We start from the raw sequence: 22,255 nt of genomic DNA, 5'->3' as shown, positions 1-22,255 counted from the left end.
ATGTGGATCCAATGCCAAAATTTAAGTATCCCTCAAAGCACTGGGGAAAGTCACTTTTGAAGCAGGTTGTCATTTATCAGTGAGGATAAGCTGACTTTCTAGGGTGGTTCCCTGTGAATAGGTGGTAAGATTCCAAAGAATCAGTCTGATAGGGGAGACTTAAATGTTTTAAAATACTTTTGGTAAACTAGTTAAAAATACCGGTCAGATTAACTTGGAATGGCGGAATTAAGTTGTTGCATGACTGCTCTAAGTTCCCCTTCCTGGGATTTAGTTCCAAATTAAAATACGTAAAAACATTTAATATATGCGATTAAAGCAAGTCAAAAAATGAAGGCAAAAACGACTTCATCATGAGATCATGAACTGTTGACAGTAAAGAAACCATCCCCTTATAAGTGCAAAGTAGAGGTTTTGTTGGCATTAAACCAGCATACTCTTTCTAGACAAGGGTACTTATTTTGAAAGCATCGGTTTCTTTAAACAGTTAACTTCCAGATTGGAAAGGTTAATTTTTAAAAGGTCCTAAATCTGTTTCATCTTCACCTGATAAACCATTTATCTGATTTGGTGGCTATGTCAGAAAATGTCCAGTTAGATCCTGAGAGCCTGCCTGGGATGCAGAGCGACAGTTGGTCATCACCACAGGTTGCAGGGTGAATTTCCTCAAAATCACATCATTTTTTGCCTAGGAGCTCCCTAAGTCTAATTCTTGGCCCCATGATCTTTGACTCTGCTAGTCTGGGGGAGTCTTGCCGAACAAAGGCTGAGGTGTCAGGGATGCTTTGGAGCTTGTTGACTGTGCTTCTGTACTCAGTGAGGTGCTCAAGTTCTATTTATCATACTGTTAGGGCCCCTTTATCTGTTGCTGGGTGTCTGAATTAATGACCTTTCCCCTTCTGGTTTCATTTCAGTAGTTTTCTATATTGCCGCTTCTTAACTATGGTTCTTCTTTCATATATCTTACTGAAGCTGTCTTAGACTGACCTTCTAGAACGGGGTTTTATAAAGCTCAAATCTGATATCTACATTCTCATACTGTTTTCTTCTGAATTTGTGGATTTAGTTAAATATGAAAGAATAAAAATCATGTCATTTCTCTGGGGCACTTTATCCTGAGTTCAGCGTGTTGGTGAGTGTGACCCAGCAGCCACCACCAGCCCGTGCATCCTCTCTGTGAGGTCTGCAGCCGCAGGCGGTGGCGTGAAGTGGGTGTGCACCTGGGCAGGCCCTGTAGACGTGGGTGCAGGTGGGGAAGGCAGATGGGCATGATTCAGAGCAGCGACTGCCTTTGTAGATTTCCACTTTGGTCCTGCAGCTGACTCGGCCTCTTTTTAAACAATTGACCCTTGAACAACACAGCTTTGAATGGTATGAGTCCGTTTACAGGCATATTTTTTCAATAAATACAGTACAGTACTGTACATGTATTTTATGATTTTCTTAGTAACTGATTCTTTTCCTGTAGATTGCTTTATAGTAAGAATATAGTATATAATATATATAACATATAAAATATATGTTTTTTGGCTTTTGATGTTATTAGTAAAGTATCTAGTCAGTAGTAGGCTGTTAAGTACTTAAGTTCTCAGTGCCCCTAACCCCATGTTGTGAAGGGCCAACTGTATTTCAAATTAAAATATGGCTACTTGGGGCTCCTGGGTGACTTAGTCGGTTGGGTGTCTGCCTTCAGCTCAGGTCATTATCCTCAGGGTCCAGGGATTAAGCCCCACCGTGGGCTCCCTGCTCATAGGGAACTTTCTTCTCCCTCTCCTCCCTGCTCTGCTCTCTTTTGCTCTCAAATAAATAAAATCTTTAAGAAAAAAATATGGCTCCTTTTAAATAGTTTGCTTCAAAATATTTATCTGCTATGAGCAGTACCTGGTGGGTAGGGAATACAGGGCCACTAAAGTAATATTTATATGTATTGCTAACAAATTATTTCCTATTTATACCAGAGTGTCTACTGGAAATGTGAATATCTTATTGCATCATGAGAAAGTTATCTATGAATTTGTCACAAATACAAATTAGTGCAAATGTGGTATCTGAAGGCATTTGGATGACTTGTTTTCCTGTTCCTGGAGTGAAACAATAGTTGGCACTCCAAACCTCTGGGAGGCGAAGGAGGGATGGGCGGAGAGCAGAGAACTGGCCAGATTGTGGAGTGAAGTCTTCCCTAGGAACCGTAGTGTTTGGGTAAAGCTTACCTGTGGGTTGTTTTGGTTTTGTTTTGTTTTGTTTTTTCTCTCCCTAGCTTACCTCAGATAACCTCTTGCAAATGAAATAGTAGAGAATGACTTTTGCATATATGTTCCTTTTTTGCTGGGTCTTAGTTTGCAGATTCTTCCACCTATTCCTTGACTATTTCTTTATTTTTTAATTCATTGAAGTATATATTGACTTGCAGTGTTATATTAGTTTCAGGTGTACAATATAATGATTCAGCATTTCTATATATTAGTATTTATCCTTGAGGGTCTTTAAAGAAGTTCAGTTACTAACTTATTTTAAATGAACAGTTTTACTATTGTACCTGGGTTTCTGTTTCTGTTTTTACTACTGTTTGGCTTTAGTAATTCCTGTGTGCATCTGATGTTTTCTTCATAGAAATAGAATTCTTGCTCAATGATTTTATGGGCATATACCTTAATTTTGAATTGCAGTATCAGACTGTAAATAATAATTTTACCTAAGTAATCATTTTATTTGTGCCTTTTATTTCTGAGTTATCCAGATATTCCAAGAACAAAGCAGTTCACTTAGAAAATGTTTAAAGCAGAATATTTTTTGGTATGTTCTTCTATTATAGGTTAATGCATAAGAATCGAAAATGCTTCTGCATTTTAGCTGGACCGGTTTAAAAGTATTCATTTTCCCCGCTTGTTCCATAGAGCATCATAAGAGTTGTATTCCATGACAGACGGCTACAATATACAGAGCATCAACAGCTTGAAGGCTGGAAGTGGAATCGTCCAGGAGACAGACTTCTCGATTTAGGTACGGGTGGCTGTCAGAAGACTGGAGAGATGAAGGCAATTGTTTGGTAGAGAAGGCACCATGTATAATTGTGTGGGAGAGAGTGTTGGTGTTAGCAGATCCTGCGTGCTTTGCATTGTTAAATAATTTAGAAATGAAGTAGTTTTTTGGTACTTAAAGAACCTGAGCCAGGAATTTGGAGTTTGAAATCATTTATTTAATTCTTAATTGACACCATCCATCATATGTTGAATAAAATGAAATAGAAACCATGGTGGGAGAAAGTCTGGTAGGTTTAGATGGGTTTCCATGTTAGCATCGTTGACCGGGAAAACATTGAAGAAAAAGGTTCTGCGTGGAGGTGAAATAATTTCATTTGAACATAATTATAGTAAGTAGTAAGCTTTTTAATTATTCATAGTGGATGAATTTCTATGTAACTTTTTTAAAAATACAGATATTCCAATGTCTGTGGGAATAATTGACACAAGGACAAATCCAAGCCAGTTAAATGCAGTTGAATTTCTGTGGGACCCTGCGAAGCGCACGTCTGCTTTCATTCAGGTTTGGAGTTTTTACATTAATAGAAGTATACTAGCCTAGTCATTTGAAAGGCCACAAATGAGGTTAAATTCTTGACACATGATCTTACCTTCTTTAAATGCTTATTTGTAAGCTATCTTGTAATGTCTTCTATTTTATATACTTCAAATTTACATATGTATAAACTTTTAAATAGGAGTTAATTTACTACATTTATCATTTATAGGCTGACATATATAAAGACAATCTGATATGTAAAACGTGATTCAGATGTTAACTTTTACCATTGGTAGTGACAGTAATCAAAACTTCTATTTTTCATAAGATGCATTTCTCTTTAACCAAAGCTCCTGTTAAAAGGGTAGGATTGGTGTGCCTGGCTGGCTTGGCCAGTAGAGCATACGAATCTTCATCTCAGGGTCATAAGTTCAAGCTCAGTACTGGGTGTAGAGTTCACTTAAAAAAAATAAAACAGAATAAAAGGGTGGGATTGAAAAAACTGTATCTTTCAAGATTTTCTCTCTAGCATAATTAAAAGACATTCTAATACTGAAAATTTCAAATCCCACGAAAGTAATAGAATAGTAATGAATCCTCTATGTACCCATCACCTGGCTTCAACAGTTATTAGTAGTTTCCTCTGTTTTAGTTATTGATGGAATACTTTTTTTTTTAATAAAAGATTTTATTTATTTATTTGACAGACAGAGATCACAAACAGGCAGAGAGACAGGCAGAGAGAGAAGAGGAAACAGGCTCCCCGCTGAGCAGAGAGCCTGATATGGGGCTCAATCCCAGGATCCTGGGATCATGACCTGAGCCGAAGGCAGAGGCTTTAACCCACTGAGCCACCCAGGCACCCCTTGATGGAATGCTTTTAAGCAACTCCCAGGCATTTCATTTCACCCATAAATACTCAACTTGTATCCCTAAGAGATGAGGTTTTAAAAAAAAAAAAAAAAAATTATTTATTTATTTGACAGACAGAGATCACAAATAGGCAGAGAGGCGGGCAGAGAGAGAAGGAGGGGAAGCAGGCTCCCTGCTGAGCAGGGAGCCCAATGTGGGGCTCGATTCCAGGACCCTGGGATCATGACCTGAGCTGAAGGCAGAGGCTTTAACCACCTGAGCCACCCAGGTGTCCTCAAGAGAGGAGTTTTTTTGGAAACGTTAATATATGTCAAATATGATTGATAGTAATTTTTATACCCTGTATATTCAGATTTATAAGTGGTGGAATTAAAACTGAGTAGGTAATCTTTATGTAGAAAGGCAAATTGCTTAATTGCTGATCAGTCTAAGTAGTCTCTGATTTATATGAACTGTAAAGAATATTTGTTTACTTTTGTATTTATTTTTTAAGAATCCTTAGTATTTTGTGGTTTTTTTGGTTTACCAAATACTGTCTGTATCCTGCCAACGAATAGTCATGCGGGACATGGTTCATGTTAGTTGACATTGTGCTGGTGTTGGGAGAGGGGCAGAAGTGGTAGGAAATGAGCATTGTCCTCAGTGAACTTTGAAGGTTGACAGAACAGTTTAGGTCGATAACAGGCAGGGTAAGTAGTAGCTACTCCCTGGGCGGTGTCACAGCTGGTGTATGTAGGCACAGCAGTAACCTGATGGGTTGGCTAGAGTTGGGGCAGTGACAAAAGAAGGCAGGTGACGGAAGCTCTCAGCAATGAGGGTTTGGTTGCTGTGGACTGAGCCACGTGAAAGGCCAAAGACCCTGGGTCTGAGCATCATTCGGTCCAGAGTGGAGGTAGAGGCGTTTTTGTAACCCGAACAAGTCCTGTGTGAGAGGAGAGGCATTGGACTGGGGAAGAGCTCATTGCCAGAAAGTTCAGAAAGGCCCAGTTGGATTTGTGAAAGGAAAGCCATACGGAAGATTTCTTGACAGCCGTCTGACTAATAATATGTAAGAGTTTGTTTGAAGGGATCCTGAATTTATGGCTGGGGTAGGACATCTGAGAAGGAGCAAAATAGAAGGAGACTCAGTGGATGGTACTTTGAGTCCCTTTCAGCTTGAGTTGTTTTCCAGGTACACTGCATCAGCACAGAATTTACTCCCCGGAAGCACGGAGGTGAGAAGGGAGTGCCTTTCAGGATTCAGGTCGACACCTTTAAGCAGAATGAAAACGGAGAATACACGGATCATCTACACTCAGCTAGCTGCCAAATCAAAGTGTTTAAGGTACGCGATAGAAACTGGGCTTTTTAGAAGGACCCAGTTGTGCTTGTAAATTGTCCGTCTTCAGCCTGATGGAGGAAATCATGCACTTTGTTTTTAAGCCTAAAGGTGCAGACAGGAAACAAAAAACGGACCGAGAGAAGATGGAGAAGAGAACAGCTCACGAGAAGGAAAAGTATCAGCCATCCTATGACACCACCATCCTCACCGAGGTAATGTGGGGCTGTGTTTTGGTTTCTGAGGAGAAGCAGTGCTTTGATAGTAGCACTCGCTCTACGGAGGAGTTTTGCTACAAAGGGGTTGGGGAAGATTGGGTGGTAGATTGACATAATGTTCTTTGTGAAATTTGCGGGGGAAAGATTTTATTTAAATTGGGGGTTTTAAATAGATTAGTTTCCTGGGTGGGGTCATGAATGAAGATGCTGAAATCCCAATCTGGTCTCAGAAACAGACCTTACAAACCCTGAAGTTGGCAAGAGATTAAGTCGGGGCCTAGAATGTCCGATTTTTGTCACTGCTGGGGTTTTGCATTTTCTTTAACTTTGAATCCTGCTAGTCATACATTTGTTTAATTGGACTGCAGAGACATAAAACAGGGTATTAGATCTTTCTTTGTATAATGAAAAGACATTGATCCCAATCTTTGGTGTTTGTCCAGATGAGGCTTGAGCCTATAATTGAAGATGCAGTTGAACATGAGCAGAAAAAGTCCAGCAAGCGGACTTTGCCAGCAGACTACGGTGATTCTCTGGCAAAGCGAGGCAGTGTAAGGGACTTCTGCTTCTCTTTTCATTGTGCAAGAAACCTTGTGCAGTGTTAGATATAGGATCAACTTCCACTGAAAAGTAAAGCCAAATTTGTTTTTGATGTCCTTGTCTTGATTTAATTTGCTTTTGTTTAGACTTCCTGCTTTCTGTTTGTTCCTCACTGAGGAAAATTTCCTAAATCTAACACTTTAAAACAAAGTTGACCATAGTGGGTGGTTTTGGAGGGAAAAACGACACTCAAAAATGTGTTCCCTCCCTGTCTCCTCCCCCTCCTCCCTCCCTCCCTCTCTCTCCTCTGCACACACACTTCCTTCAAGAGCACTGAAATTAATTGAAAATACTTTCTTTAGTAAAATAGTCATCTTTTTTGTGTAATTAAAGGTTTTGCTTTCTCATGTGTATAACTGATAAGAAACTTCCATGGATATTTAGAGACATGATGGCAGCAAGCTTGACATTAACATTGCAATACTTTGTGTCACATTTCCCTGCATGTAGGATAAGAATGTGCGTCTGTCTGTGCTTTTAAATGCCTGTTTGGCAGCACTGGTAGAAAGAAATCTTTGCATTGGTGTTTCCTCTTGCCTCCTGCATTGTAATCTTCTGCTTCAGGCCAGAATAGGCACCTTGGTACCCTCAGACCTGTTTGCCCCAACATCCAGTCAGGGGGTTTGGCTTTGTCAGCTTCAGGGCAGCAGATCTTTATTTCATGACCCAGTTCTGTATCAAATGGTCCACCAAGGTTTATCGTATTTTTAGACTTTGATCACAACGTACCCACAGTATATGTAAACACAGAGCATTCTCGAATTTTTAAAAGTAACTGTCATCATACGTATTGTTGGCTACTCTCTTCATTTTATTGCAGCGTTTATACTATCAAGGTGCCAAACGTGGGATTTCCACGCTTACGTATGTATGTGTAATTTGCTGTGCTATGAAAGTCACAGGCACTATCACAGGAACCTCATTTCCAAGCTAAAGCATAGCATGACAGTATTTTAAGTGCTTCTTTATGCAGTAACCCTGAAAATGTAGTCATCTGGATGGATGGGGAGCATACATGATGCATTTTCTTTAACTGGGCTTTTGGGATTTGGGTCAGGGGTTGTATGGAACAACTATATGCTCCTACCCCAGAAGGCCCCTCTCCAATTTTATGTTGTTAATCCTCTGTCTCATTTCCCAGCTGAAGACTCACAGATAATTCTTGGTAAACTTTTCTGGGGAGATCCTGGTAACTCAATTCACTTTACCCTTCTTGTTGGAAATGACTTAATTAAAAGGAATGGGTTCTGATATTTCATAAATTAATCTGTTATAGTCCAGAGCTAATCTGGAGATTGTAGAATTTGTTGGTAAATTATTAATGATTCTTAACTCAAGTCTAAAGTGTGCAAAACGTCAGCAGTTCACTGGCCTGGGATTTCACATCTTCCTAGAGCGTGTTGTTTGCTCCCCTGAGCTGAGTTTGGTTGGGTTAAGATACTTGTAGGGGGTGGTTAGAGATCCTCTTTGAAACCTGTTTTTAAAAAGCAAGGTACAGGTTAATGTTAAAAAATGTCTGCAGCATTTCCTACATTTCTGCAAGTGCCTACAAAGAAAGGCCAGCATTTCTCACAGTTGTTGGATAGTGACAGTTGACTTTTGTTAGGAAGGGAGGTTTGGTTCCCATGTTAAAAGGCATTGCATGAACTGGTCCCACACTGAATAGAGGCCCTACTGCTGGTTAATAGAGGTGAAACCTTTAATGCGTCCTCTGGTCTTGGTCTCTGAGCTGTGTTGCACTGGCTCACCTCGGGGCTGCCAGTGTCTCCACTCTAAGGTGGGTCGGCGTTTCCCAGTCTATCAGAGGCGGGACTTTGTTCACAGTGCACGGAAAGTGTGCCCACATGAGTCCAAGCCACATGTTGCTGGGGCTGTCATGAATTGTAGACTCTCCTCGGGAACAGAGGCAGTCCCACACTGCTTACCTTTACACTCAGGGAGGCAGGACAAGGTAGGAGAAACATCGGGCTAGTCTTCCTCCATGTGCTTTGCCCTCCTGGTTTCAGACTGGAAGAGGAGCCCGTAAGATATGGGCAGGCAGGCCATAGTGTGGCAAGCAGCCTGGCCATCGGACACCCTGCCACCCTCCCAAAAAGCCAAGGTCTCCTAGCAGGACCAGTTTTCTCCAAACACTGATTTCCTGGTGTTCAGTGAGTCTGGCCTCCTATTTATTGGGCAAGTTTTAGATGTCGGCCATTGTTTAGCAGCCCTGCTTTTCTACTATTCAAGGAATTGAGCTTGTGTTAAAGTGAAATAGGTGTGTTTATGGAGGTCCTATACCTTGGTTGTCCCCACCATCTTCCTGTGCTGTTAACTTGAAGCTGTTGATGGCTTCATGTCTACAGACAGTGGGCAGTGATGAGCAGGTATGCGGAGGCTTGATATTAAAAGGTTCACCCCACTTAGATATGCATGTTAGATTACCTCGTGTTTTATATCTGGGGAGGATGGTATAGCATGAAAATCGTCTTCCAGGTAGTGGAGCTGATTATGGACATGAGGCATCCAGAAAGTTATTAGATCTGTTAGCTGCTTCCTCAGACCGCATAACCAGGGGACATGCTACTCTGTCAGGTGAAGGGGAGAGTCAGGTGAAGGGAGAAACAAGGCCCCAGTTTGAAAGGAGGGGGCCCTGTTGTGCAAAAGGTTGTTGAGAATGAAATTGGTGTGCGTGCAGTGAGTTCAGCTGTCCTGTCCAGCTATATTTGATTGCTTTTTTGAAAGCTAGTAGTAGTTGAAACAGTAAGTCTGTAATCACTTTTCCAGTTTATGAGGGAATACACAATGGGTGGTTGTAAAGAATGTTGAGAACCTGGGATTTGTTTTATTTTCCCTCTATCCATACTTCTTCTTCTTCTTCTTCTTCTTTTTTTTTTTTTTTTTTAAAGATTTTATTTATTTGACAGAGAGAGAGCACAAGTAAGCAGAGCGGCAGGCAGAGGGAGAGAGAGAAGCAGGCTCTCTGCTGAGCAGGGACCCTGATGCGAGGCTCAATCCCAGGACCCTGGAATCAGGACCTGAGCCGAAGGCAGCCGATTAACCAACTAAGCCACCCAGGCGCCCCTCTATCCATACTTCTGATGGGTGTCAGACCCGTTGTAAGCATCTGTAACCGTCGGGGAGACTAGTTTCTGCCCTCAGTGCTTCACAGTCTCTTAGCTCCTTCACACTGGGGTCTGGACACTTCTACACGCAAAAGAATTTTGGAAAAGTATGTACTCCCTTGCACGTTTTCAGGTTGACGTGAAAATTTTCATCATAAATCTAAACAGTTGCAAAGAAGACAGTTTTCGGGCATCATGAATATTTGTATTATAATTTAAGATAAAACTGCTATACTACTTTTGGAAGTGTATTCATAGCAATTTGACACCCATTATCATTCATTTAAATAGCTCATGATGAAGCTATTTAGTTAAGTCTGAAATTTTATCCCGCTCTTCCTTCATGATCTCTTTTCTCTTCCACTCCCCATAAATAATTTCATCCAATATGACGTACTTTTATGCCTGAAAATCTTTATTTTTTACTTTTTTAAACATTTATTTATTTATTTGACAGAGAGGTAGCATCAAGAGAGGGAACACAAGCGGGGAGAGTTGTAGAGGGAGAAACAGGCTTTCTGCTGAGTCCCTGCGGGGCTCGATCCCAGGACCCTGGGATCAGGACCTGAGCCGAAGGCAGACGCTTAACAACTGAGCCACCAGGCGCCCCTGAAAATCTTTTTTTTAAGATTGATTGATTTATTAGAGAGCACATGCAGTGAGCAGGGGGAAGTGTAAGGGGGCAAAGGGGGGGAGAGGGAGAGGGAGAGAATCAGACTTCCTGAGGTACTGAGCCTGACATGGGGCTCAATCTCACAACCCTGAGATCATGACCTGAGCTGAAACCAAGAGTCAGATGCACAACTGACTGAACCACCAAGGTGTCCCTGCCTAAAAATCTTAATGTTTTATCACCCTGGTTACCTTTTTTTTTTTTTTTTAAAGATTTTATTTATTTGACAGAGATCACAAGTAGGCATAGAGGCAGGCAGAGAGAGAGGGAAGCAGGCTCCCTGCTGAGCAGAGAGCCTGATGCGGGGCTCAATCCCAGGACCCTGAGATCATGATCTAAGCCGAAGGCAGAGGCTTTAACCCACTGAGCCACCCAGGTGCCCCACCCTGGTTACTTCTTTATGACAGACTTACAGAAACTGAGATTTATAATTTCCTTTGACCATAAAGCCTGTCAGTTGAGCAATTTTTTTTTTTTAGGTAGATCATTGTGAGGCTTGAACTCATGACCCCGAGATTAAGAGCCACATGCTCTACAGACTGAGCTACCCAGGCTGCCCAAGAAATTGAAAACTACTTATGACTGATACCAGTTTATCAAAACAACAAATCATACACATTTTGATGAACAGCTGTTTAATTATAAAAATAGAAATGTTATTGGAAATATGCCAGAATGAGACAGGATAGAATGCAATCAAATTCTAGATTTTTTTAATAGATAAGAGAAACTTCATTTAGATGTGCTTATTTTTCTTTTATCGGTGTCATTCAAGTCTTGAAATTCCTGTTGAATTATCTGCACAAAATCCCAGTGACCTATTTTTGTATGAACTGGTAGATTATTTCAGTACGTGTCAGCTGACACCAGGTCTCCTTCAGTTTTTGAAGACAAGGATTTGAAAACTGCCTGACATACAGAAGAATTCACATTTTTAGAATTTATTTATTTATTTCAAAGATTTTATTTATTTCAGAGAGTGAGTGAGAACGCGAGAGGGGAGGGGGTCAGAGGGAGAAGCAGACTCCCTACTGAACACAGAGCCCAGTGTGGGGACTTGATCCCAGGACTCTGGGATCTTGACCTGAGCCAAAGGCAGACGCTTAACTGACTGAGCCACCCTGGTGCCACTGGAAGAATTGTTTTAGATCACGTACTTTTAAAATTTATCCTAGTGTCTTTGAATGGTCTTTTGCTTGGTTTGGGGGAGGGTTTTCTATCTCCTGTCCATGGTGAGGTATGACAACTATTTTGTGTAAAATGGGAGCACAGTGATTCTGAAGGGGCCTCGAAACCGAGGATGTCCTAACACAGACTCATTCTAGAGGGAATATCCGGGAGTGAGATGGACTCGCTCTGTACATAGCTCAGGTTTGAAGGCTCATCCTTGGCTGCCCTGGCTTGCTCAGCCCGCTCAGCATGCTTTTGACTTTAGCTTTTTCACCTCTCCTGATTGTAATAATCAATGCGTCTTTGTATCTTTGCTCTATCTTTGGTCAGAATGGTACATGGGGTTGAAAAATACCCTAGTTCACCGTGCATCTTTCAGAAACTGTAAATAGTAAACATATAGACAGAGAGACATTGGCAGCATGGTACATGTTGATGTGTGTTGATGCCCGGCCTGTCTTATTTGCTTGGGGATTATTAATCTTAGAGGATTCCAAAGAAAGCAAGGGGGTACTGGCCAGGCTGCTATGGGTTAGCGGGCAAAGGAGTGCTAGGGGGACAGAGCCACTGTCCTGGTCACCATAGGTGTCAGATGCTGCTTGTGAATCCATTCTTGCCTCTGCTGTTCTAAACTTTGATAGGTACCTGCTACAGAACTGATAAAGTGGGGAGTGAAAGTTCTTAGAAGCCAGCTGTACAGAAGTGTACGTTAAAAATGCCTGCATACATTTTGCTGCTGTCATCACTTCAGGTCTTCCCTGAGATTAAGCAGTGTGTAGTCGCGGGTGGCAAGTAAAGCCACACAGAAGTAATAAATCTGATGTTTCAGTGAGGTTTCTTGATGAGCGTCAGGTGTCTTGTGTTTTATAACCTCGCATTTGGCCAGACTAGAGAGTGACTTACGAAAATATTTTTTCCGTACACTTCTAAAAGCATCTCATTAATTTATTTTTGTTTCTATCCTTAGTGTTCTCCATGGCCCGATACCCCCACAGCCTACGTGAATAGCAGCCCTTCCACAGCGCCCGCCTTCACGTCCCCACAGCAGGGCACTTGCAGCATCCCCGACAGGTACCGCTTCGTGCCGTCGCTCACCTGGGCCTGGCCACACTGTGCTCCTTCACTGGCCTCTCTCTCACTTCTTAGCATCCTCTTTTTTATATCTGAGGTTTATAGTCCTGGGAGCTAGCCACCTCAGCTTGAGAGGAAAATTGTCTTTTCTTTGCCTGCCAGCCTTTTTGCTCTTCGCCCTTCATGCCTCATACATTCACAGCTGTAGGAATGGTAGAAAAGGAGGCATTTTCAAGGTACATTCTTTGTGAGAGAAAAAGAACATGAATTGAGTTCGTGGATAGTGGACAGTGAGTTATTAAGGTGGAACTGTGACTCGGATGGGTTCAGATTGCATTTAATGTAAAGTACATCTGGCTTCAGTGCGCACCATATCAGAGAGCTGTTCCTGCTCTGCTTTTTCTGCCTCACGTTACACAGACTATTTACTTCTTTCTTTATTATGGTAAGTCTTTAAACTTACAGGAAAGACTTTCAATTTCTAAAACTTTACTGTGGCTTTAGAATTGGGGATGGTGGACTTGTTCTGTTTTATTCTCTGGCTGTGATTGGCATCTGTAAACCCTGTGGGCTCTGGGTGGGGGCAGGGGATGCTGTCACATGGGTCCTGTAGGTGCCACATGGTGCCGGAGGTGGGAGTGGGCTTGCCTTCCTGGGGCTCTGCTGAAGAGCTGATCCCGAGCAGGTCAGATCAGAAGTGCCCTGTTGTTGGGAGGTTTCTCACTGGGAAGGGAAAAATACACAAGATTGGGAGGGAAAGGTTCTTTTTCTTACACTCTGGCCACACCAACAGGTCTGTCTTTGTCAGCTGTGGCTACTATGACAGAACACCAGACCAGGGCCTTAGAGACAACAGAAACTTGTTTGTTGCAGTTGTGGAACTGGAAGTGTGAGGTCTGGGTGGTTCTGGTGAGGGCCCTCTGGATTGCCCGTGCCACCTGGGTTCTCACGCAGTGGAGCAGATGCCCTTTTGATCTCGCCTTCCTGGTCCCTCCCTGGGGCGCCGCCTCCTCGCTGTGTCATGCGGGGCGAGGGGGCAGGGGTGTGTGTGAGGATGGTCAGTGTATGCATTTTGAGGGAACACAAATATCCTGTCTGTAACAGAGTCTGATAAGAACACAAAAAACATGTTTTTTCCTGTGAAGATGAGTAGAGCAGCAGGCAGCTCATCTTGTAGATCTTTGTGCTTTACGAGGAGGAACACACTCTTGGACTCTACGTTGGAGAGCCCAGGGACTGGCATGTCCCCATGTGGGGGCCATTCTTGTCTTACAGCCCAGGCCGGTGGTCTTGGGCAGAGGTCATGACTTCAGAGGCGGGCTCTGGGCTCCTGCACTGCTGGCTGAGCACACAGCTTCTGGGAGCAGCTTCACCCTGTGCTGGCCAGGAGTTGTGCTCTCCGGGTGACACACACCTTCCCTGTCTGTGTAGGCCAAGAGGGAGAGTCACGTCAGCATCATAACTTACATAACTGAAGTACAGGTGCTAAGAAAGGAGTCTGAGCCCAGGACCAGGAAGGTGCCACACTCCCTGTGGAGTTGTCTTCATTTTTGTTTGATCTTAAAATCTCAAGGAGAGTGGCACGCCTTTGTTCCTTTTGCTTCCCTGAATTTCCCCTTCATTAATCATGGGTAAATGTATTAATTAAACAGATGATCATTTTCCATTTTTATTTAGGACTATTTCTTGGACCTCCTTATTTTATTAAGTGTGTGAGTGTACATGTGTGTGTGTATTTTGCAGTTACTTTTAACTCTATCTTGATTTCTCATATAATTTTCTTACTAAAATGAATGAGTTTCCTTCATTTTCCTGGCACCCCTGAAATAGTTGGAATCCTTTTGTTTCCTAAAACTTGAAGTTCTTACTTGGAACTGCTAGAGAAGAGGAGGATGAGGCGCTTGCTGAACAGCCTCCTGTTACTTTCCTCATACTCACTGCCTGACCAGTGGTGCCAGCATTCTCAATCACAGATCTACACGCTCTGTCCTACAGTATTATGTTACACAGACCCAGTTTAATAGCCTTTAATGTCTTGGTTTTAAGTGTGTGTGTGTGTGTGTGTGTGTGTGTGTGTGTGTGTAATAATTCTCCTCTCCTTCCTTTTCTTCTCCCCAGCAATTCTTCTTCCCCAAACCATCAGGGAGATGGAGTTTCACAGGCCTCCAGTGAAGTAAGTGTCCTCATCCTGAAGCTGTCCGATGCTCTAAGGGGCCTGCATTTTTGAGGCTCTTACAGGGGCTTGAGGCATCATTTGGGCCTCTGAATAATCAGACCTGTCCTCCTCTTGAGTGGGTTTGTTTTTTGGTTTTGTTTGGGTTTTTTTTTTTTTGCTTTAAACTTGGAGTATTTCTGTGTTTTGTTTAAATGTTTATAACTTGCCAGTGACTTGGGTTTTTTATTAAGTTTGAATAGTTTCTGTTTGTGTTCATTTTCCTTGTTAATAGCAACTTCAGCCTTCAGCCACGATCCAGGAAACCCAACAATGGCTGCTCAAAAACAGATTCTCTTCCTACACAAGACTGTTTTCCAATTTTTCAGGTATGTTTTGTGTTTGTGTATGTTTGTGTACATGTGTGTTTTGTGCTTGTTTCTGTACTTTTATTAATCTTGATTTAAAAATTTTTTGAAGTTATGATGGAGTCATACCAGTTTCACCTAGTGGTGATATCCCTGCATTCCTCTTGTGTTAGGAAGCTGACGTCAGTAGTCTCCCAGTTCACTAGTTTCAGGTACCTTCATCTTTGTATAGGTGTATACAGTTCTATCCAGTTTCTCTCATTTTATTAACTTCATTTTGAAGTAATTTTGCCTTATTGTCTTTTGCAAAGATAGAGATGTTCTGTGAACCCTTCACTCAATTTCTTATGTAATCATAGTATGATAGCAAAACTAGGAGGGGCGCCTGGGTGGCTCAGTGGGTTAAGCCTCTGCCTTTGGCCCAGGTCATGATCCCAGGGTCCTGGGATCGAGCCCTGCATTGGGCTCTCTGCTCAGCAGGGAGCCTGCTTCCTCCTCTCTCTCTCTCTGCCTGCCTCTCTGCCTACTTGTGATCTCTGTCAAATAAATAAATAAAATGTTTTTCTAAAAAATTAAAAAAAAAAAGAAGCAAGGGAGATTAAAAACAACAACAACAACTAGGAAATAGACATTGGTGCAACATGTGTATATAGGTCTGTGTCATTTTATCAACATATGGACTCGTATAACCACTACCAAAGTTAAGATACAGAGTTAGGACATCACCACAAGGATTTCCCTTAGGCTTCCCTCCCCCTCCCCCACCATACCTACACCCTGGCAGCCCTTAATCTGGTTTGTCTCTTGGACTTTATCATTTCAAGACTATTATATACATGGAATCACAGAATATGTGACCTTATGAGACTGACTTTTTCTCCACTCAGCATGATAATGCCCTTGAGTCCATCCAAGTGATTATGTATATCAGTAGTTCCTCTTTATTGCTGTGTAGTAGTGTGTGGTATGAATCTACTCGGATATGGTTTCTGTGTACTTAAGTTCAAGTTTTTTCTTGCAGTGTTAGCTAAGGGAGTATGTAGGTGGGTTTTTTTGGTATTTTTTTGTTTGTTTGGGTTTGTTTGGTTTGTTTTTTAAAGATTTTATTTATTTATTTATTGGTTATCACAAGTAGGCAGAGAGGCAGGCAGAGAGAGAGGGGAAAGCAGGCTCCCTCCTGAGCAGAGCGCCAGATGCGGGCCTTAATCCCAGGACCCTGAGACCATGACCTGAGCTGAAGGCAGAGGCTTAACCCATTGAACCACCCAGGCACCCTGTTTGTTTGTTTTTAAGATTCTATTTATTTATATGAGGGAGAGACAGAGAGAGCACAAGTCGGGGAAGGAGCAGAGGCAGAGAATATCCAAGCAGGCTCCCTCTGAGTGTGGAGCCTGACACAGGGTTCGATCACATGACCTATGAGATCAGGACCTCAGTCGAAACAAAGAGTCAAACGCTTAACTGACTGAGCCACTCAAGCACCCCTGTTGATGGAATTTTAAAAGGAACCAAGTGGAGCTTCTCCAGGTGGTGCTCTAGGAAACCTGTTTATTTATTTATTTTCTCTGTGGGACAGGGATTGTGTGTGTATGCTCTTGTGTTTGTGTCTGTGAGTGTACACACAGGAGACCGTGATGGTTCTGAGGGACAGTTCACCGTGTGAAGACTGATGCTGTAACCAGTCGTGCTGTTTTTTTTCCATCTCTGAAAAGAAGCTCTTTTTGCTGTTCTCCAGGTGCCGACTTATTAAAACTGACAAAGGAGGATCTAGTACAAATTTGTGGTGCAGCCGATGGAATTCGGCTCTATAATTCCCTGAAGTCCAGGTAAAATACAGCATTTAAAAGGAACTGTTGGCTTGTGATTAGGTCAGACTTTTTTGTGGGGAGCTCTGGTGGGATGCTTTCCGGCATGGGCGCTGTGGGGTGTTGGGCCTCGTGCTCGGGAGGAGACTGTTCTGTGTGCACCCTCAGGGCAGGCACTGATGAGGGCAGAGGTAGACTGTAAGACTGTAGAAACGCACACGCGCAGTACTGATTTCTTGAAGACCATTCAATCGAATCTTACTAACTTTAAATCGCTGACTTAATCTTGAAACTTAAATTTACCAGTATCTGACACACCAGCTCAGTGGTTTAGAGTCTGGATCATCAGATTAGACCACCTGTGATAGTTGGTGTGAGGTGTGTGTTTTTATATTTTTATTAGTCATTTATTTTGTGTAAAGAAATGATACCGTAAAGTTCTCGTAAGGAGATAGAACTTAGAGTCCTGTAGTGGTCTTTTGTACCCGCTGTGGCTTTTCTCCCATCCGCTCATGTGGGGCGTCTTCTGATTGCAGGTCGGTTAGGCCCCGCCTGACCATCTATGTCTGCCAGGAGCAGCCGAGCAGCTCACCGCTGCAGGGCCAGCAGCCGGCTGGCGGCGGAGGCGACAGTGGCAGTGGGACGCCCTATGGTGGGTCCTGAGGGCATCACAGCTTCCCATCGCACCCTTTCTGTCACGGAGGCAGAAGCAGGAAGGTCCCGAGCGGGGCTTGGAAGGACCGCTGAGCTGCCTGGGTGGGACTGCGGACAGCAGGAGGGGGCAGCGGTGCTGGGGCCAAGGCCTTGGGAAAGGGGAAGCTAGCTGCCTTTCTCTGCTCTTTCCACCACTCTCTGAGTCTCCTTTGTATTTGGCTTTCTGTGCCGGAAAGTGCCAATAAGTGAAAGACCAGCTTGAATGCCTTTTGGAGTTTTGCTGGCTTTTAGTCCCCCGTTAAATCTCAGATTTACTGAAATGATGACTGGCAGCTTGGCAAGAAAACAGGAGGGTTTTTCTTTTCTTTTTTTTTCTTTCTCTCTCCCGCCCCCATTTTACTGACTGGGGGAATACCTTAAAATATCACACGTGCAGAGATTCACATGTGTCCTAGCACTCAATGTGTGGACTTGTCTCCAACAGACAGCCGGCCAGTGCTCTGAGCTGTGTGCTGAGCGGCACCACGTCCTTGGGGCACCGTTCTCACACTCCAGGCAGTTCTCCATCCTGAGTCTCAGCAGACAGATGGAGTGCTGGCTGAGGGCGGAGACACACCTTGGCCCTTCTCTCCTCTAAATATGGCCCTCAAAAACAAAAGTAGCTAAGCTTTTAAAGGATGTGTTTTCTCACCTGTAAGGTTGGGTACCTCCCCTCTGCCCTTATTCTGAAGCAAAATAAGGGCAACACGCTCAGAACTCTCCAGAAAGAAGTATGTTATGGAATTCACAGAGGAAATCGGGTAGACCTACAAGTGTCACTTTGTGTTTGAAAAATCACAGTCTCTTGGGAGCTTTTCCACTTGGTGTCATTTTGACTTTAAAAGCTGTGAGTTTGAAGACTGAAGATGATAAAGTTAATCTGAAAGGATAAAATTCTAAAGGAGCTCTCCAGGTATCAGGACCTTGTGTATCATTTATGTCTATGTGGTCAGGCCTGTTGGACTTGGGAAGGTGTTTGTGGAGGAATATAGGAAATGTTGGCCAGCTTACCCCTAGGGCAGGGGCATTTCCAGCAGACTTCCTTAAGAGGCCAAGTAGGAAATGCCTTGACTTTGTGGACTCTGGGGGCTCTTTCCCACCAGACAAAGTGATGGGCGCGGCCACATTCTGATACAGTTCTGTTGGAAAAGAACAAGTGAAGGCAGCCCTGGGCTTACACAGGCTTTAGTTTGGGGATTCTGCTCTAGATCAGCTCTGTCTCCCCTTGACTATAGTTCCACATTCGAAGCTTTCCATAATGTGTAATTAGCAGAGGTTTCCGTTACTGTAAGCACACGAGAAACCCTCCTGTTTGGGGAAGGTGCTGGAGAGTTCTAGCGTGATCATCTGCTCACTGGCTGGCTTGAGTCCATGACCAAGCAGGACCTGTAAGAGCCGTGCTCACTGCAGATGCACTTGGCAGCAGATGACAGCTGCTGCTAAGTGAAATGTTCCAGAAACACAGGCCTCTGGAGGACGCAGCAGCAGGCATCACGGTTCACATCCCTAGCTTTTTATGTGGTATCTTCTGTACCATGTTTCATTCTCTGGGGGATTCCTTAGGATAAATTTCCAGTAGTAGGATTACTGAATCAACAGTGACAGAGGTTTTTTTATATATTGCTAGACACACATGATAATTTGAAAACTGTTTTCTTCAGCTGTAATTTACCATAAAATCCTTCCATTGTAAGTGTCCAGTTAAGGATATTTTAGTAAATTGAGAGTTTTGCAGTCACTACCACCATCAGGTTTTAGTCCCATTACTCCATAAAGCCCCCTGTGCCCATTTGCAGTTAATTCCTATTTGTTTTTTAAGAAAAATGAAAACTTCAAATCCTTTTGTACAGATACTACTGTTAACGTTTATTAAATTGTACCTGTGACCTTATTCATTATTATTTCAGTAGGGGGTAAGGGAGGAAAGAAATACTAGTTCCTGTTTTTAATTTATATATATATATTTTTTAATACTTTGAAAGTGGTGGTCTTATAGATGAGGTGGAAAACAGATCAACAATTACTGCTAAAAAAGCTACTCTTATTTTTTATTTCAGTTTATCATGCAATCTACTTGGAAGAAATGGTTGCTTCAGAAGTTGCTCGAAAACTTGCATTGGTGTTTAATATTCCTTTCCACCAGATTAACCAGGTCTACAGACAGGGGCCCACCGGTATTCACATTCTTGTTAGCGATCAGGTAATATGAACTTGCATGCCATCGCTTTTCCCTTCCACACTGGCATATCCTTTCTCTTTATCACTGAAGAACTATGGAAAAATTCTGTGATCCCTTTATGGAAGTACTCCGGAGAATCCATTTTAAAGAGCTGGTGTCAAATTTGTAAGAATCTAAAACCAGGAGTTTCAGATATCCTGGTGATACAAGGAATATAAACCCAGATCTGTGGCTTTGGCCCCTCTGCTCCCCTACCCTCCCTTAGACACTCACTGGGAACTTCGGGGTTAGCATGGCTTTGGCCCATTTTATGTCAGAAATGTTTTCCTTTTGTCCACTATTGGATGATTGGTCTTTATTTAAAAAAAAAAAAAATATATATATATATATATATATTTTTTTTTTTTTTTTTTTGAGAGAGAGAAAGCCCAAATGGTGGCAGGGAACAGAACCAAATGGTGGCAGGGAACAGAAGGCGAAGGAGAAGCAGAGTCCCTACTGAGCAGCCTGATGGGGGCTCGATCCGAGGGCCCTGGGATCATGACCTGAGCCGAAGGCAGGTGCTTAACTGACTGAGCCACTGAGGTGTCCCTGATGATTGATTTTTAAAAATGTTAAGGTTCTCTCAGTGTTCAGCAACAAACAGGTAATAATAGACCACTAATGCTGTGACTCTTTGTTAAGAGTTGTTACAGAACCTGGCCAGGAAAGCTCCCAGTGGGTCAGGTGGGTTGTGGTGCTATCTCAGGGACCAGACGTGGGCACGCCTGGTCAGCCTGAGGCCCTGCCAGTGTAGCAGGTGCGAATGTTTACCACCTCATGCTGCCTTCATGAGTTACTGTTTTGACAACTGAGTTCTGTATTTGTGCAACAGCATATAGATGATGACATTTTCCTGGAGCTGCTAATTCTACTCTTTTCTGATCAGCTCAGGAAAAAAACAGTTGGATCTTAATTGTTATCTGCTTTATCTTTCTAGATGGTTCAGAACTTTCAAGATGAGAGTTGTTTTTTATTCTTCACAGTAAAAGGTACTTTGCATGGGTGCATGTGTCTTGGAATGCTGAAATCATGAAAGATGGTGTGTGCTTGTAATCAGTAGTCACCTTGTGTGCTTACTTTTGAAAATGCTGGCTTACTAGTTTTAAGAGTTTGAAAAATGAATCAGAATATTTCTAGTGGTTGTAATAGAAACTTACTAACAAATAAGGAAAGGGGAGTCAGTCCCAGATTATTGGGAAAAAGTACTGAATTCAGCCACCATTTTCTTGAGTACCTTGTGTCGGACAGCTTTTGGTGCTAGAAAGGTCTTTTTTTAAGTTTTTTTTTTTTTGTTTTCTTTTTTTTAATTTGACAGAGAGAGAGATCACAGGTAGGCATAGAGGCAGGCAGAGAGAGAGGAGGAAGCAGGCTCCCTGCTGAGCAGAGAGCCCGATGCGGGACTCGATCCCAGGACCCTGAGATCATGACCCGAGCCGAAGGCAGCGGCTTAACCCACTGAGCCACCCGGGCGCCCCTAGAAAGGTCTTTAACAAAACACTCCATGGAACTCCTGGTAGGGAAAGCAAACCAGAATTAGCCACCAGATCCATGCAATTACAAAATCTTTTAAGTACCTTGGAGGAGTGGGTAAGTGGGAGGTGCTTGTGTTTAAGGGGCTGCTGGGTAGGGGGGACTTGGAGGGGATGGGCAAAGCCTCTCTGAGGAGGTGTTATAATGCTGAGACTTGAAGAGTTAGGGGAGATGCCCACCTGAGGAACACCCCAAGGTGGTGTAAGGCTGTGTGCACAGGAAAGAGCCAGGCTGCTGTGCAGGGCCAAGCAAAGGCCGTGTTGTTGCCACACAGTATGCGAGGCACACAGAGCAAGAGTCAGAGTACGAGCTGTGGTCTGGTGTGCAGGACCTGGGCATGAGGGTAGCTGAGATTTTATTTGAAATGCATTGGAGACGTCAGTGAAGTTGTTTCAACAAAGGAGGAATGGGATGAGGTTTTTTCTTCCACTTTTTTTTTTTTTTTTTTTTTTTTTTTTTAAGATTTTGAAGTTTTACTTATTTGAGAGAGAGCAAGAGAGGGGAGAAGGTCAGAGGGAGAAGCAGACTCCCGCGGAGCTGGGAGCCTAATGTGGGACTTGATCCTGGGTCTCCAGGATCATGACCCAAGCGAAGGCAGTGGCTTAACCAACTGAGCCACCCAGGCGCTCTTTTCTTCCACTCTTACGACTCTGTGAAAGCAGATGGGAATTGGAGGAAAGCTGGAGGCAGGAGAGGTCACTGGGGTCTGACACATTTATGGGCAGGTCCTGCTGGGCTCCACAGTTGAGTGGTACTGTGGGGGTAACTCTTGTTAAGAGCCAGTGGGCAGACGGTGTACCTAGTAGAGAAGCAGGACTGGTTGGGGGAGACACAGTCAAGAGTTCCATTTTATATGTGCTTGGAAAGGCCAGGTTGGCAGTTAATTATTCCCATCTGGAGTGGGCAGGAAAGGCCTGGACTTGAGATGGAATTTGGAAGC

General features: G+C 43.1%; 1 protein-coding gene across 3 annotated transcripts in view; it reads left to right on the top strand.

Moving 5' to 3' along the window:
• The window catches only part of UBP1 (upstream binding protein 1), a 57,119-nt gene that overhangs the window by 30,847 nt on the left and 4,017 nt on the right, over window positions 1-22,255 (top strand). Inside the window, exons 2-14 of one of the 3 annotated variants that reach the window (XM_032302950.1) lie at window positions 2,738-2,793; window positions 2,895-3,000; window positions 3,437-3,543; window positions 5,564-5,716; window positions 5,815-5,925; window positions 6,372-6,479; window positions 12,443-12,546; window positions 14,665-14,719; window positions 14,994-15,087; window positions 16,802-16,892; window positions 17,408-17,523; window positions 19,622-19,764; window positions 20,723-20,774. In XM_032302950.1, the coding sequence (XP_032158841.1) occupies window positions 2,770-2,793; window positions 2,895-3,000; window positions 3,437-3,543; window positions 5,564-5,716; window positions 5,815-5,925; window positions 6,372-6,479; window positions 12,443-12,546; window positions 14,665-14,719; window positions 14,994-15,087; window positions 16,802-16,892; window positions 17,408-17,523; window positions 19,622-19,764; window positions 20,723-20,774 (1,264 nt within the window). In that variant the 5' untranslated portion in view covers window positions 2,738-2,769. The remainder of the gene's footprint in view (window positions 1-2,737; window positions 2,794-2,894; window positions 3,001-3,436; window positions 3,544-5,563; window positions 5,717-5,814; window positions 5,926-6,371; window positions 6,480-12,442; window positions 12,547-14,664; window positions 14,720-14,993; window positions 15,088-16,801; window positions 16,893-17,407; window positions 17,524-19,621; window positions 19,765-20,722; window positions 20,775-22,255) is intronic. The other 2 variants (XM_032302793.1, XM_032302873.1) reach the window with 2 other exon arrangements.

This window comes from Mustela erminea, chromosome 1 (assembly GCF_009829155.1).
Source record: "Mustela erminea isolate mMusErm1 chromosome 1, mMusErm1.Pri, whole genome shotgun sequence".
NCBI lineage: Eukaryota > Metazoa > Chordata > Mammalia > Carnivora > Mustelidae > Mustela > Mustela erminea.
The sequence above is the reverse complement of the archived record's forward strand: the minus strand, read 5'-3'. Positions and strand labels throughout refer to the sequence as shown.